General features: G+C 35.6%; 1 protein-coding gene across 14 annotated transcripts in view; it reads right to left on the reverse strand.

Annotated features, from left to right (window-relative positions):
• The window catches only part of LOC113050581 (disks large homolog 1-like), a 111,314-nt gene that overhangs the window by 66,180 nt on the left and 28,049 nt on the right, over positions 1-17,085 (reverse strand). For all 14 annotated transcript variants that reach the window (XR_003276781.1, XR_003276780.1, XM_026213704.1 and 11 more), the window contains exon 4: positions 82-249. Coding sequence is in view for 12 of the 14 variants with exons in the window: in XM_026213704.1 (XP_026069489.1) it covers positions 82-249 (168 nt within the window). In the remaining 2 variants the exon portion in view is untranslated. The remainder of the gene's footprint in view (positions 1-81; positions 250-17,085) is intronic.

Raw genomic sequence — 17,085 nt, forward strand, 5'->3', positions numbered from 1 at the left:
GAGTGCACAGAGACACAGAATATAGATGCCATGCAGCACAGAAATCTGTCATGGAGCCAGAGGAATGCTGGGAGATTTTACCTTCATAGGAGAGATGTGTGAATGGGAAACATAGCCGTGTACATTCTCAATCTGGGAGATGTTCTTCTCCGACACCTGCACCAGCTCAGGAGGACGCACATCCCCTGGTAGGTGTGGAGAGCTTTGTTCTGGAGGCGATGTGGTATCCTCATCCTGATATCTGTATTTCTGAGAGAGAGAGAGAGAGTGAGAGAGAGAGAGAGAATGCGTGCAGTTTTAATACAATGCTATATTAAACACATTGCTTATAGCTACACTGGGCCAAACACAAAATGTTTGATACACAACTTGATTGTCGTACGACCAGTGAGAGAGAAAGCTCTTCATACCACAAGTAGACAAGGAAATGCTGAATATAGGATTATGTTTTAATGATAACACTGCAAAAAAAAGAAAAAAAACCTATGACTAAAAAAATTTTAGATTTGCATGAGCTACATTTTACCCAATTCGCAATTTTTACAAATACCAATCATACATAATTTTTTAATGAAATTTTATACAATCAAACATTTTTGGGGGGGATTTTAGATAAAAAATGTAAAAAAAGATTTGCAGGTGATGTGAGAAAAATAATGAAGTGTTTCTTTTACATAATTTTTTTCTCGCTGGCAAATATATATATATATATATATATATATATATATATATATATATATATATATATATATATATATTATATATATATATTGTCTAATAAATATTTAACACTGGTTAATTCTGAGCCTTGGGCATTCAAATTCAAACCGCAATGTACAGTAGAATACATCTGATCTGAAGAAAAATAAAACAAGACATCACAAAGTTTAAATACAGGACTGATACAGAACTGTGAAACACTATTTCAACTACATTTCTCTGTAGACCACACTACTGAGATGGGAAACACTTTTTAAATGAGCCAGGCACCCCCGGATCCTACCCGCTGCACAGTCGACCCCAATCTGCCATGACTGCATGTGAAATATTGTTCTGTAACTTTCTTATCGGGAAACGCAAATTATTCAGCAGTGCCTTTTATCCACAGACATCCATCTTGTCCAGATGCCTTGTTGACCCTGATACATATGCCCACCTGTATGGCATTCCTAGGATATGGGTTAGGAAATGCAAACACAAGTCTAGATGGAAAAAAAAGAGGGCAGGTTTCTAAGGGAAGGTAGAAAAAGTGGGACAAACTCCAAGATGAGGTCTTATGCTGGTTCCTTACAGTAATGTCACTGCCTCCGAGCAGCATGGGGGAAGACTGAGTAGATTTGCCAACATGGAGATTCACAGTAGAATCCCATGCCCTATTTAGCACATCACAAGCTACTGATGTAATGATCTGAAGTTCAGCATAAAGACACAGAATCAAATTATATGGCGTTAGTAAAATAGTAATAATAATCAGAATATATATATATATATATATATATATATATATATGAGAGAGAGAGAGAGAGAGAGAGAAATACATGCAAGATATTTAGTAATTAAAACAAATTAAAAATATAATATATAATTAGTAATTAATTATTATTATTTTTTTAATGTCATATAGTTTGTTTCAAAAAAATTATTTTCGTGTGGGACCAGTGTGAATTAATAAATAAACTGAAATGTTATACAAATTCCAAACCAAACCAAAAAGCAACAGGTATAATATTTTCAATAATTGATTAATAGTTTAGTCTAAGAAATAATGTTAACCTTATTTTGTGGTGGAACCAGTAAAAATAATAAACTGAACCGTTAAATATAAATATAAATACTGGTTACAGTAAAAAATTCAAAAGCAAAAATTTTTTAAATAATAATTAATTAATTGTAATATTTTATATATATATATATATATATATATATATATATATATATATATATATATATATATATATATATATATATATATATATTTTTTTTTTTTTTTTTTTTTTTTTTTAATTGGTGGACCAGTAAAAATTAAAAAAAACTGAACGACTGATTCAACCAGCCCAGCAGAAGAAGAAAAAAATATATTATTGAGCTCTGTATTTAATATACAGTATTAAACAGACAGAGAAGAATTCTGCTGCTACTACCGGTACTACTGATGCTTTGGTAAATGGGAACTCAAAATCCTAAAAAGTCTGCTGAGTTTTCAGCAGAAATGCTGTGCACAGAGTCCTTTGCCTTGTTCGGAACAACTCAAAAGTTCAAACTGAACTCTCAGCGGGCCACAAAGCCAGCAAAATTGAAAGGTGAGTTTGAACTCTGAGCCACTGCTGGGAGAGAAAGGGACAGACGGGGAGCAGTTTTGGAGATGTTATTACACCGCTGAGTGCTTCAGTGACTCGGCTTCAGGCGCGCAGCCGCTGCCACTGTGAGGCCAGCTTGCCTGGATAATGAGCTGCTCGACTCTCTCGCTCTATGCTGGTCCGTCCAAACTGAGCAAACGTCAGTAAAACCTAACAAATGCAGAGAGATCACTCACACAGCCATTCAAGCGAGGAGGACAGGTCTCGGAAAACTTGACAGCAGTGAAAAACGAATTCTAGACAGGCTTTACACAGGCGACGTCCTCTACAATACAATGCCACTGCCCTAGAGCAGGGTGAACCTTGAGAATGAAATGCAGTTTGATGGATGCTGTATAGGATCTTAAGGAGTGGAAGAGGCCCGCGCCTGCTCCTCGTGCCCCTTCTGTCTCAGGTCTAACCGTGCGGCTGTAAAGATGTCAGCTCTTGTCTGTTTATCTGGCAGAAAACATACCGAAGCCTAGAGCTCAGCAAACACAGCACTTTATTATGGATGCTTCACCTTGAATACCTTCAGGAGAGCTCTGTGGCTGCACTTCCCACAGCTGCCAAAACCACCATATTCGCTCCACAAGACGAAACATCATTTGCATGATAAATGCGTAATCAGCATAATTTGGGATTATGAAGTCTGGCACATTCACTTCGGCTGAGCAGGTGCTGCTTAATATCAGAGGCCCTTCAAACAAAAGGCAAGCATTCTGTTTGACAAAAAAAGGGGTCAATAATGAAATAAATTCTACAGGTTTAGAATAATAACAGTTTAAATTATAAACTGAGACACTGTTAGATTTAACAGACAGCACAGGCCCATTTGAAAGCATCTGACCTAATTATGCCACTAGTTGCATTATATTTACGATTTTTTTTTTTTATGGTTTTGAAACGGTCTATTAAGATCAACAAGGCTGCATTTATTTGATAAAAAAATCTGTAATCAGTAATATGAAAAATTATTGCAATCTAAAATAACAGTTTTTTTATATATTGTGTGTGTGTGTATAAAAATAATTGTTTTATTTTATTTTTTTGTGATGGCAAAGCTGAAAAAAAAGATTAAGTGCAATTTTATAAAAGATTATTTAAATGTACTTGTGATAAAAAAAAATGAAACGTTCTGCATGATCCTTTACAAATCATTTTTTAATATGCTGATTTGGTGCTCAGAAACATTTCTTATTATTATCAGTGTTTAAAATAGTTGTGTTGCTTATTTTTGGTGGAAATTTTAAGGAATTACTCGAACAGAAAGTTTTTAATAGCATGTATTTGAAATGACTTTTGATCAATGTGACTTTCAATTTCTATCAATATCATTTTCTTTGAAAAAAAAAAAAAGAACTACTGCCCCCAATTTTTTTCAAAGGTATTGTATATTTTAATGTATTTCCCTTCTCCTCCTGCTGGCAAATCAATAATAAAGGTGTAGACCACTTAAATTAAAATTCTGTCATCAATTATTCACCCGATGCTGTTCCAAAATGTTCTGCTTATCATACATAACGACTAAATTACTTCAGATGACTTTGATTAAACCAGTGGAGATGTATGGATTACAATTAAACTACTTTTATGTCCTTTTTGGAACTTTTGGACCCTATTTACTTTCAAAGTCACAAACAACAACAAAAACAGCTAAAACATTTTCAATGTACAATCATACAAGCATGAAATAGAATAGGGGTGAGTAAAGGATTACAGAATATTATTTTTGGGGTGAACAATCCTTTTAATCTGAAAGTTTCTGAAACATTGATGCTGGTTTCTATATGGTCCAAACTGGTCAAATCTGACAGACCATTTTGGACCATCAACATACTAGCTATGATGTTTCAAAATAGCTTAATCTATATTTTCCAGAAGTGCCGTTGTAAAATTTATGAAAAAATAAAATGTATATTTGATCAGAACTTTATATGCCATCCCAATAAGCACAGAGAACTGTACTTCTCCCTCCCTCTGTCTGCCCTTTTCCTGCTGCGATCCACAGGACAGACAGGAACGAGACATGAGATCATCAAGTCCACTCCGACTTGTGCTAAATCCTGGGAGATGAAGAAAGAGCTGACATCTAAACAGACAGTGTGCTGTGAGCTGAATTAAAATAGTTTCTGCCTCTTGTCTCTCTAGAAGACATCATGGCCCTCCCTTCTCCCAGCTGTCCCCACTGCAAAACCTAAAATTAAACTTTCAAAGCACATTGCTACTGCTCATCCAAAACAGAAGCAGGCTGAATTTGGTTACACTCAAACACCAGATGACAACACAAATAAAGCAACAATAAGTGCTATCACTTGCAAAATGTTACCTGAGGTAAACTAGTCTAAAGACCTCAAATTGAACTGCTGGAACTAATAAACATGCAAAAACATTTATCTATTTATAATTCAATTATGAGACATATTAATTTATTATACATCATATTATGTTCAAAAAATAATTTTAATAGAAATAACAGTGTTCAACACCAACACATTTCTGGTTTGGTCTTGATGAATGTTTTCCTGAAACTTTTCAGTTGAGTTTCGGGGGTATATACGACAAAAAATAAATACAAATTAAATTAAATTAAATAAATAAATAAATAAATAAAGGTTGGGAAACAACATTTAAAGCAGTGGTTCCCAAACTGGGGTGCACACACCCCTAGTGGTGCGCAGACTGACCACCGGGGGTGCGTGATAGAATGTTTGTAATGGCGGGGGGAAAAGATTGTCTCTTTATTATTTTTACTTATTTAACTGAGGTAAACTTCACATGCGAAAGTTTTATTAAGAAATAAAATTACACATTCCAAGCTATAACTTACTCATGATTTAATTTCATTTTACGAACACATCTGTCACAATAGCCCCACCCTGTTCACATTAGGGGATAACTGATAATTCGTACATTTATTTTTCACTTACTACATTAATCAAAATGGACACCTGGTTAAAAACAGGCACTTTAAAGAAATCAAGGGAGAAATCTTTTGCATTTATAACAGATTTCTTTGTTTTCTAATTTACAGTAAATATTTGTATTAAGTTATTGCAAATAAAAATGTGAAGTTTAACCGGAATATTTATACTTAGTTATTGCAGTTAAAAATGTGAAGTTTAACCAGAGTAAGGTGTTGGGGGGTGCTTGACAGGTGTCAAACTCTAGAAAGGGGTGCATGCTGCAAAAAGTTTGGGAACAACTGATTTAAAGGGATACCCCACCCCTGAAATTGAATTATGTCACTAATCACTTACCTCCAAATCGTTCCAAACCCGCAAAAGCTTTGTTCGTCACAACACAATTTAAGATATTTTGGATGAAAACCGGGAGGCTTGTGACTGTCCCATAGACTGCCAAGTAAGTTAGACTGTCATGGTCCAGAAAAGTATGAAAGACATTGTCAGAATAGTCCATCTCCCATCAGTAGTTCAACCGTAACATTATGAAGTGACGAGAATACTTTGTGTACGCGAAGAAAACAAAAATAACAACTTTATTCACTGTAACAACATTTTGGAGAATATCCGCTGAAAGCAGGCAGCATACGCATACGCTGACACAGCCGTGCCACACGGATACATTTTCTGCATGTATTTACGCTTGATTTGAACGTTAAAAAAAACAGCGCATCCTTGTGTCGCGACTGACACAGATGAGCTATATGTTGAATAAAGTTATTATTTTTGTTTTCTTCTAGTGCAAAAAGTATTTTTTAATGTTGCGGTTGAACCACTGATGGCAGATGGACTATTCTGACGATGCTTTTCATATTTTTCTGGATCTTGACAGTGTAATTTAACTGGCAGTTTATGGGACAGTCACAAGCCTCCCGGTTTTCAAGCAAAACATCTTAAACTGTGTTCTGAAGACAAACTATATTTTACAGGTTTGGAATGACATGGGGGTAAGTGATTGACAACATTTTCATTTTGGGTTGGAATAATCCTTTTAGTGTTTTACGATTAAGCATTAGTTAAAAGAAACAAGGACAGATTTTACAGCTCAAATTGGAAGCATATATCCTAAAAAACAAATCAAGCACAAATTTTATGTTACACACATAAAAAAAAAGATGTCTGTCTGTTTCTTGGGAGCTCTCCCTTGAGAGGACTATAATTAACTAGCAGGAAGCCAGCTGTAGGTCCTTTATGAGAAAGCTCTGCATAACTGTGAAGATTCAGTCTGCACAAGACAGGAACAACAGCCATAAGCAAATGCTGGGTGGAGACATGGGGTATACAGACTTTAAATGGAAGCAGAGAAAAAAGTGGCAAAATTAAAGAATCCACCCTAATTTGACACTAAACTGCAAATTCAATTGTAAAATGGATTGACTTCACGTCAGTGATAGGCTGTTTAATCATATTTCAATAAGTTAAACAAATCATTTGCAATTGGGTGGCATATAATACAATTAATTATATTTACTTTTTAATCATAAGTTAATGACATGAAAAATATTAATAAAAAATAAATATTTAATCAATTTTATTCAAAATTGAGAATCATTTCTAATTTCTGATCTATTGACAAGATTAATATAGCTCGTTTACACCAAAGCTTGTTGCATCGCTCACATACTTTCTTCAGGATTTTGAGATGGGAATAAGTGTTGACCATCCTCAAGCTATGTATTAACTGTGCTGATTAAAGTATATATATATTGTAATTGTATTTAAATCAACAAAAAAAACTGGATTTTATTTTATCACCCTAAAGTCAATTTTCTCAACATGAATTTAGAGTAGCTTTTAAACCAGAAACGCTGGATTCAGCAATCCTTTTTTGAACATAACAGCCAAGTATCCATAATATAAGTTAAAATACTTCTAGACAGCAAAAAAGGTTTGAAAATTAGCTAAATTAACACTTACTGCCTAAATTAAATAACTTACTCTGTTCCAAATACACTGTAATCCTTTCTAAATGTTATTTAAAATTTTACATATGATGTATTTATTTTTTATTTTTAGAAGCTGATCACATAGGGTCCTTCCACCAAAATTGAACTTTCATTTTATAAAATTTATTTTGTTTGCTTGGGTTTTTCAGAAGAAAGAAATGCATACATGTTTTGGAACAAAACGACGGGGAGTAAACGATGGCGGCATTCATTCTGTGGTTAAATATTCGGAAACACTTTAGTAGAGGGTCCAATTCTCACTAAAAACTAGTTGCATATTAGCATGCCTATAATTAACATATTTGCTGTTTATTAGTGCTTATAAAGTACATATAATGCATGACATCCATAATCCTACCTAATACCCTAAACTTAACAACTACCTTATAAACTATTAATAAGCAGCAAATCAGGAGTTAATCGAGACAAAAGTCATAGTTAATGGTTAGTTAATAGTGAGAATTGGGTCACAAAATAAAGTGACCAAATATTCCTTTAAGCTTGCACCAACAGAAAAAACAACAAAAACAATGTTATAGGTGTAACTTGTTTGAGAACTACTGGATTATACAAAACGAGGCACGCTGGAGTATGACATCATATCCTGTTGCTCATATTTGTTGTGGTGTAATTTCCCATGCTTAAACTCCTGTGTGATTGGAGTATAAAGAATTCTGGACTAAAGTGGTGTACGTTCTTTCCCTGGTCTTCCTTTGCATCCTTTCTTCCTTTCTTTCCTCGTTACATCACATGCACTTGGGACTTCCACATTTCAAGACGTTTTACACACTTCAGTAGGATTCCCTCTGCTGCTCTAATGGCTTATCAACAAAGACATAAGGGGTGATCAATTCTAACATGCCTTACATAACAAATTGCTAATGAATGATGCTCATATGAGAGCATGTGGAACTGACACTCACAAAAGGAGCTTCACGGTTAACTGACTAAAATGTAAAGTGCTCAGTTATATAAGTCAATATGTAAAAGGATCATACTGTCCAATACTGATCTTCAGAATAAAACATCAGACTGCATCTTGCACAGTAAATATCTGCACTAAATAGCAATTATTTCCATTTCAGGAATTAACATCTCGCAGCTTATTAGTCCTACATGTCATTATATACCATGTAACGATCTAAATGTTAATAATTAAAGGGGGGGTGAAACGCTATTTCATGCATACTGAGTGTTTTTACACTGTTAAAGAGTTGGATTCCCATGCTAAACATGGACAAAGTTTCACAAATTAAGTTGTACGTTTGAAGGAGTATTTCTGTTCCAAAAATACCTCTTCCGGTTTGTCACAAGTTTAGGAAAGTTTTTTTCGAGTATGGCTCTGTGTGACGTTAGATGGAGCGGAATTTCCTTATATGGGTCCTGAGGGCACTTCTGCCGGAAGAGCGCGCACTCCCGTATAGCAGAGCACTGAGAGCACAACAGAAGGTCACTGATCAGAGCGAGAGCGTCGCGAAATGTCACAAAAGGAGTGTGTTTTTTGGTTGCCAGGGCAAGACAACCCTGCACAGATTACCAAAATAGAAACAGCATTAAGGGACAAGTGGATGGAGTTTACAGAGCATCAACGGAGTTGTGCAAGTCTGTGTGTTTGTTCCCCTGCATTTCGAAAGATGCTCGTTTTACAGACAAGGTCCAGTTTGACGCCGGATTTGTACATCGTTTATTTCTTAAGGATAATGCAGTCTCAACGAAAAAGGGTCACGATCGTGTGTTGGAACCGCATGCGGTGAGTAAAACTGCTTCAAATATCTTTGTGTTATTAACTTAGCTATCGGCGCGTGAGCACATCAAGTAAACAACATGCGATGTTGTCATCAAACTGCAGTTTCCACATGTACAGCTTAAAAAAAAAAAAAAAAAGACGACAAAGTGGAACTAAGTCATTTTCCAAAACCGCTAAGCAAATATAAACAGTTTCAGTACATACCACATAGAGACGTTGTTGCTGATGCTGCTCTTGTTAAATTTCATAAATATACACTGAATCTGACTGTTAGCCATGGTTTGTTTTGGTTGGTTTTGTCCTCACGGTGTCACAGCTTCCAAACGCTCTCAACGCAAAAGCTTACTCGCGCTCGTGATTCTTTAGCTCCGCCCTCACGTCACGCCTCCAGCCGGTCGTGTTTTTCCGGGAAAAATTGGTACAGACTATCTTTCTCTTATGAATATAATAAAACTAAAGACTTTTTGGAGTTATGAAGGATGCAGTACTACTCTATAGGTACTCAAGATTAACAGGATATTGAGTGAAAACGAGCATTTCACGCCCCCTTTAAAGATTCATTGACATTTATATCATGATAAAAATGTTCATTTAAAAAAAAAGAAATTACACCTAAATAAATGCATAAAACAAATGTTACAGTCATATCAACCTAGAAAAGCCATTTTATTCTATAAAAAGCATGTACAAATTAAAAAAAATTGTATGATGACAAGACGCGACACTGAATGCATGTTGCAGAATTTTCTCCAGTACAAAAATAAAATCGCTAACCAATAATTTGTCACAGAGAGATGATTATGTATTTGAATCATAGTCACATTTTACAGTAGTTCATTAGTAAGTGACATCTGTTAAAAGTACTGTAGCTTCATATAGTTTGCCATTTTAATCTTCACAGCGGTTTATATTTAAGGACATATTAGCGGCTGATGACAAAAACGGCAGGTGGAAAAAGCGAGATGAATGGGGATGACACTAAACCTAATAAACAGCTCCACAGGCCAGGAGAAAACAAGCTGTCCGCAGCATACCAAACACACTTCCTTTACAAGCTACATCCCTGAGAGAGAAGGAATTGGTAAGATATCAGACATCCATCTGCTGACCTTTACATCAGGTCTACCACCCTAATAATATATACACAAAACATAAAAATATATCTGATGACCTGTAGCTGCTCCAAAGCGTATTAATGCGGAGAGAAAAAGAGGAAAACAGTAATTTAGACAACTTAGAATAGTTGATTGAAAAATGTAAATTTTGCTGAAAATGTACTCGCCCTCAGGCCATACAAGATGTAGAGGAGTCTGTTTTTGAGATTCAGATTTGGTGAAATTTTGCATTACAGAACTCGCTCACTTATGGATCCTCAGCAGTGAATGGGTGCCATCAGAATGAGAGTTCATATGGCCCAAAAAAAATAATCCATGTGTAAAACCAAATACCAAACCATAACCAAATGGTTGCTTCTGGCAAAAAAAATTGTCCTCTATCCATGATACTGCTCATTCTGATGGCACCCATTCACTGCAGAGGATCCATTGGTGAGCAAGTGCTGTAATGTAAAATTTCATCATCTTGGATGGCCTGAGGGTGAATAAATTCTAGTGGTCGAGCGATATGTGTTTTTTGACAGCCAATGCTGATATCTTGGAAAGCAGGGGGGCTGGTAGCCAATATGAAGCCGATAAAAATTTTGTAAACATTATTATTCTTAATATGTAAGAAATTTGAATTAATTTGATAATGGATTAACAAAGTACATAAATGCGTGTTTGCTTAATGCTGATAGAAAATGAGAAAATATTATAATATTTGCCTTCCTTTTCTAATAGGCCTAATATAAAAGCAATCGTTATAATAATTTCTGTATACATTAATTCCTTTGTTTAACCATTCTATCTGATTATAGACCGACTTCTATCCATATTAGACAGAACTGTTGAACTGAGTGTGTGAGCACTGTGTGCGCTCAGGCACTGCAGCTCTCAGTGACATCAAAATAAGTTCTGCATCGAACACATTGTCCAAACAGAAAAACTTCAAATATCGGCCGATATATCGGCCCTAGGCGATATATATATATCGGTCGACCACTAATAAATTCTCGGCATATTTTCATTGTTGGGTGAGCTATGCTTCTTTGTATAAAAGGAAATGACTGAATGAGTGACGTTCTATACAGTAAATTGTCCTGATCACAAATGACCTACAAATGCTGAAACACTGAAAAGAAGTCCAGGAAAAGCTTAAAATAAATCATAAAATCAACTGACTGAACAACTAGGTTTTTTTCAATGGGATTTTAGAGAAAACATCTTCAACTAAAAGGATTAGACACATTTTAATAATCTACTTCAAACAGAAAATTATATCACTGGGCAACAGGAAAATAGAATAATTCAAACAGTTTATTCAAACATCAACTGAATTGAGAAGTGAGCTTGAATTTACATCAAAAATGTTTAACATATTTTTTTTTCTATGAGGACCTCTGTCTCTCTGTGCTATTGTTTAAACTCATAGCAAACATTATATTGTGAGAAGTTCGTAAAACAATCTGTGCTGAAACGTTCCATTTCAAGTTCACATTTTTCTCTCATCAGCAGTATACAAACCGACTGATACCAGCAAGTTAATATTTACATTTTTGAAAAGTGACCGTAAAGGATTTTACATTTTTAAAGAAAATGTATTTCAAATAAATGCTGTTCTTTTAAACTTTCTATTCAAAGAATCCTAAAAGTATCTGGTTTCCACAAAAATATTAAGCAGCACAACTGCTCCAACATTGATAATGAAGACTGGAGTAATGGCTGCTGATAGCTTTACCATCACAGGACAAAGTTACATTTTATTATACATAATTAATGTCTAGATCAAAAAAAAAAACTCAATCAGTAACACTTTACAATACTAAAATTCAGTTTGATAACCTTAATTATTACATCATGTATTATGAGCTAACAATGAACAACAATTTATTACTGCATTTATTGATGTAGGTTAATTTACAACCTGGCGCTCATTAATTCATGTGTCTGAATATATAATACATTAAAATATTAATTTATACAACTCGACATGTTAAAATGAATTCATATATGCAGAAAACCAACATATACAGGTGTTGTTCATTAAGATACTTAATGCACTAAATCGTATTGTAAAGTAACTTAAATCTCGAAATGCTTTGCGTTTGTATAGTTTTACTTATTCATTATTCAGCAATTCACTGTCATTTAAATAGGCAGCAAAACCTATGAATAAAACATTCAGCCAATGATGCATTTTAAAAGACCATTTAGCTTAGCTAAGCATCATTATAATTTAGACAATTGTTTGATCAAAATTAAACTTATACATCAACGTGTTAGTTTTCACATATAAACAAATGAAGTGGCTACCCAACATGCACACTGCTATGTTTCAGCAAAGCTCAAATGGCAAGAAGTCTTCTCTGTGCTTGCTCTACACTGGAGGGGATTGACGGTCACTAGAGTCAACAAGGGATTCCCGAGCCCTCTGATCTCATGCTTAACAGAAAAGAAGGTTCAGCTATAATGACAGAAAGCTTAGAAATGATCAGTCTGTACAAGCCGTAATCCTGTGCACTGTGCAAGTTTCTATGCTCTGAGACACACAGAACCAAGACCAACCATTCAGTCGTGAAATAACGAAAAATATTTAATTTAATTTAACCATTTTCCCTGCATCCTATTTATTAATATATATATATAATTGGGACGCAATCTAAGACACCCAGAGGAGCTGGCAGTTATGTAACTAAAAGAATTTGCCATCCCGCTCTGAACTAGAGGAGTAGAAAATGGACCGTAAGGAATCCTGGGCCTGAGCTTTACTCTTTATCAGGAAAGAATGCTTCCATTGGGCTGCGTTCATTTGGCTTCGAGCTGAAATCAACACACAGTTAGGTACAGTCTCAAATTTGACAAGCATTGAATTGAGATCCTGGTTGGAGAGTATCTACCTTCAGTGACAGAGCTCTTGCTGAGCCTTTCATTTTGTCAGATTAAAATTGGACAAATGGAAACTCTGTAAGACTTTTGACCTAACCACAAATGAATATTAGGATCACATCCAAAAGAATGGATCATTGCCATAAGAGTATAACCTAGAGCATGTGTTCAGATCTTAACCCACTAAAGGTAAAAAAAAAAATATCCTCAGTGTGAGGATGATTAGCAGCTAAAGTCCTAGGAGTTCAACAATTCGAGTCCAAGGACTGTTTAAGCGACAGTCAAGTAATGCATCTTTCGAATTCAAAACAAGCCCTACCTTGCATCCAAACATAAGTGAGATGGTGCTGTTGGTGCATGCTACTTTACAGTGGCACAACATTGGCGAAAAGCAATCCAAGTTTTTGATGCTGGGAGACATTCTCTCTGCGTCCGGTCACTTCAATCCATCAGAGATTGAGGTGCCGGCCAATTGCTTCCACGAGTGCTGGCCGTTGCCTGCTTTTGACGTGCACCCTCATCTCTCGGCTCGGTCCGTGGCAGGGAGAGCAAAAGCGGCAATGTGATGCCTTCATCCAGGGAGCCCTTGTCAGTTGAGTCCACCGCTCTTCCGTGCGATCTCTTCGCTTGACTCGACTCAATCGGCCCGACAGATTAAAACGCTCCCGAAGAGAGCTGCACTTGAGGGAGCTCTGGAGAAGCCATGCTGCCTGCCGTGACCAGGGGGCGGGAGGAGGAGGTGCAGGAGGAGGGTTAAAGGGCAGTGGAGTGCGCAGGGTCTCAAGTCACAATGCAAAGGATTCTGCGCGATCCATTAGCTCTGCTGCGCTTCCACCTGCTGCAGAGGAACCGCTGCCATCACTCGGAGGAAAGAGGAGCAGGTTTGGACGCTCTCCTACTCAACTATCCAAACAAGACGCGGTGTACGGCGCGGAGAGAGAGAGAGAGCGCAGAGGTAAGCAGACCGGAGGGGGAGGGGCGAACAGTAGCGGTGAGCGTATTACACAGTTCACTAGAGAGAAACTGAAGAGTTTCTGAGCCGAAGGTTGCAGCGTGATGACCAGGAGAAGGGGATAAAAATGATCTGGACCATTCAGAGGTAAAAAAAATAAAAACCAGGACACACAGAGACTGCTTTCTCAACAGATTTACAATCACAAGGACAACAGAGGAGGAAAGATACTGAATCAAACGGCAGCTAGTAAGGCCTCTAATGTACAGTTATGAAATCTGATCTCAAAAAGCAATATGTCAGTGAAGTTTTGAACTTTACCTAAAACAGATAACTGTAATTTATCATATACAAATATATGCCATGCTTTCCCATGTCAGATCAATAGCTCAACCCTACTGTTTTCTTGAGTAAAAAAAAATCTAGTTCTAACAGTGAAAGCAGGCTCCAAAACATTCTGAGTCATTGTGTGACTTACTGTTTACTGCAAACATTTGTAACGGCTTCTCTGGTAAAACTGCACCTATCATAAAATTCTGAATATGTTCGTATACGTGTAGCCTAGCCGGAGTAATATTCCAAAATTTTAATCACTAAATTGTGTTCTATGGATAATTAAATTAATTATATTATTTAATAATAATTTATAATAATAACTTATAATAAAATAATTAAAACCTAAAATGTCCTAGATTAACTTCTGGTGCTTATTATGAAAGTAGTTATACCATTGTCTTCTTTACTCTTCCTGTGCACAACTCAATGTAATGTGTATGTTCTCTATAAAGTTTTTATTTAGTCACCAAAGAATCACTGAGGAACTTGTGTCTATTCTGGACTGTTAAAAGAAACCCTGAAACTAGGGGTGCCTGATTTGGGAGTTTATTATTATTATTATTAATAGTAGTAGTAGTAGTAGTAGTAGTAGTAGTATTTTAAAAGCAATAATAATAATAATAATAATAATAATAATACTACATGTTATTATTAAAAAAAAAAAAATAACTGCAAAAATAAAAAGAGTATTTATTTATTTATTATAAAAAGACTATAAAATGTTATGAATTCATTTTCAAATGTTAAACCATTAACTTTTATTTTTGTGGAAAATGACAAAAGCTCATTAAATGCTCTCGTTTGCTGAAAACAACCAGCTTGGGAAGATAGATGACATGTTGCATCCCCAAACGCACATCCAAAATCAGAGTACATGCAAAGATGAGTTAGCGTGGAGCAGAATTTACATAGAACCGAATCTCTCAGAGACACTGAAGACAGCAGAGTGCGAGCTGCTTGCATGTACAAGATCACAGTGCTGCGCTTCCTCACAAATATGCAGCACATATATTTATTGAATGAAACTACAGCCTTTGGGATTGGATAATGACACTAAGCCACACTAAGCTTTTGGTTTTATTTTCATTAATCACAGCCCAACCCAAAACAATAAATTAACTTCAAATAGACAATATTTTTGGCTAATGAACTATCAAAAAACTAAAAGTATAACACAATTCCATAAAAATGCTGCTTTAACAAAAAAATATTTTGTCCTGTCTGTACAAAGGATGGGCAATAGTTTTAAAGGTTACCATTAAAGGTTCATTTCAGTATTTCAGGTGAAATTGTGAAGGTCCTCCTAAATTATAAAGCATGAGTTTATTAGAAGCCTGTAATAAATCTGAGTGTGATCATTTCTCCTCTGCCCCTCCTCCCTCCTCCCCACTGCCACACTACATCATTTGAGCTGTTACATCATCAGAGTGCAGGGAGGCATGCAGATCCCAGACTACTACAGCACACACACACACACACACACACACACACACACACACACACACACACACACCTCACTATTAGAAACAAAAGCTTCATCTGTTGCAGGAAATTGTATCTTCATTATACAGCAACATGCTACTTATTCCATATAGTAGTAGTACTACTACTAGTGATAGTTTAACAAATATTTTCATGTCATTAAAAATAAAACATTTATATTTTTGTTAGTAATTTGTTAGGAAGTAATAACCACCTTAAAACTGGCAATAACTTAAGAGAACTTGCATTCATGTGGTTTCATAATATCCAGAATATTCACATCCAGAGTTATATTCTTCTGAGTGATCGTTAACTACAACTTAATTCGGTTAAATATTGCTATGATGAATGCTGATAATAAAAGGCTACATAGAGAAAGTTAATTTCTTGTTAACAAGATAAGAGCCACAGTTTCCCTGGTAAATATTTCAGTGTTTTTTGTGAATTAAGAGCAGAACACCATCCATCATCCAATCCTTTCCCCAGCAAAGTGATTTAATCTGGCAGCGTGACATTGGTGATATACACAATGACTTTTGGAGGAGTTTCAATCCAAAAAAATTATTCATCCAAAGATGAAGCTTATTATTAACTTCTAAATCAATCCCTTCCTCTGAGAGTTTCAAGGGTAAAAGGGCGATTTGTACGTAGATCCATAAACTTGGTTTGGTGTTAAAGCATTTCTTTAAGCAAAGGTTTGTGTATTGCTTTGTGCTCAGCAGTTTCTCTGAGAACAATGAGGACTTCTCTCCTAATAAATTGTGTTCGCAGGCTGATGCTAATCATTCGACTGCCTCGCAGAAGCTCTTCGAGAATATCTAGATGGCAGACTGCTGAATTCCCACGATACCATCAAAGAATCAGATACCAGCAAGACTGAAAAAGTGCGTGCAGAGATTCACATACATAAAGCGGAGAGAAACTGGTCTCTCATTGGCCAGATAGGTCTTTGTTCCAACATTAATTTCTGCTGAAATTTGTCTTTTAATACCTGGATGCAATCTTTTGCGTAAAGAGAAACGGCTATGTGATGAGATGGAAGGAAAAGTTACCAAACTAGCCAAAAGTTATCAAGGTGATTATGACAGATTTGGTAATATGCCATTTGGTACAGTATATAGCCCAATAGCTCAGAATATATTCAGAGATTATCTAAAAGTGAAGGAATCTTACAAGCCTGAAGTGTTATTGTAATCAGCCTATAATGTGGAACAGGTTTTTTATTATTTTCTTTTACTGTTCATATTTTTTTTAACACCAGCCGTAATATATATATATATATATATATATATATATATATATATATATATATATATATATATATATATATATATATATAT

The sequence above is a fragment of the Carassius auratus genome, chromosome 31 (assembly GCF_003368295.1).
Source record: "Carassius auratus strain Wakin chromosome 31, ASM336829v1, whole genome shotgun sequence".
Classification (NCBI taxonomy): Eukaryota; Metazoa; Chordata; class Actinopteri; order Cypriniformes; family Cyprinidae; genus Carassius; species Carassius auratus.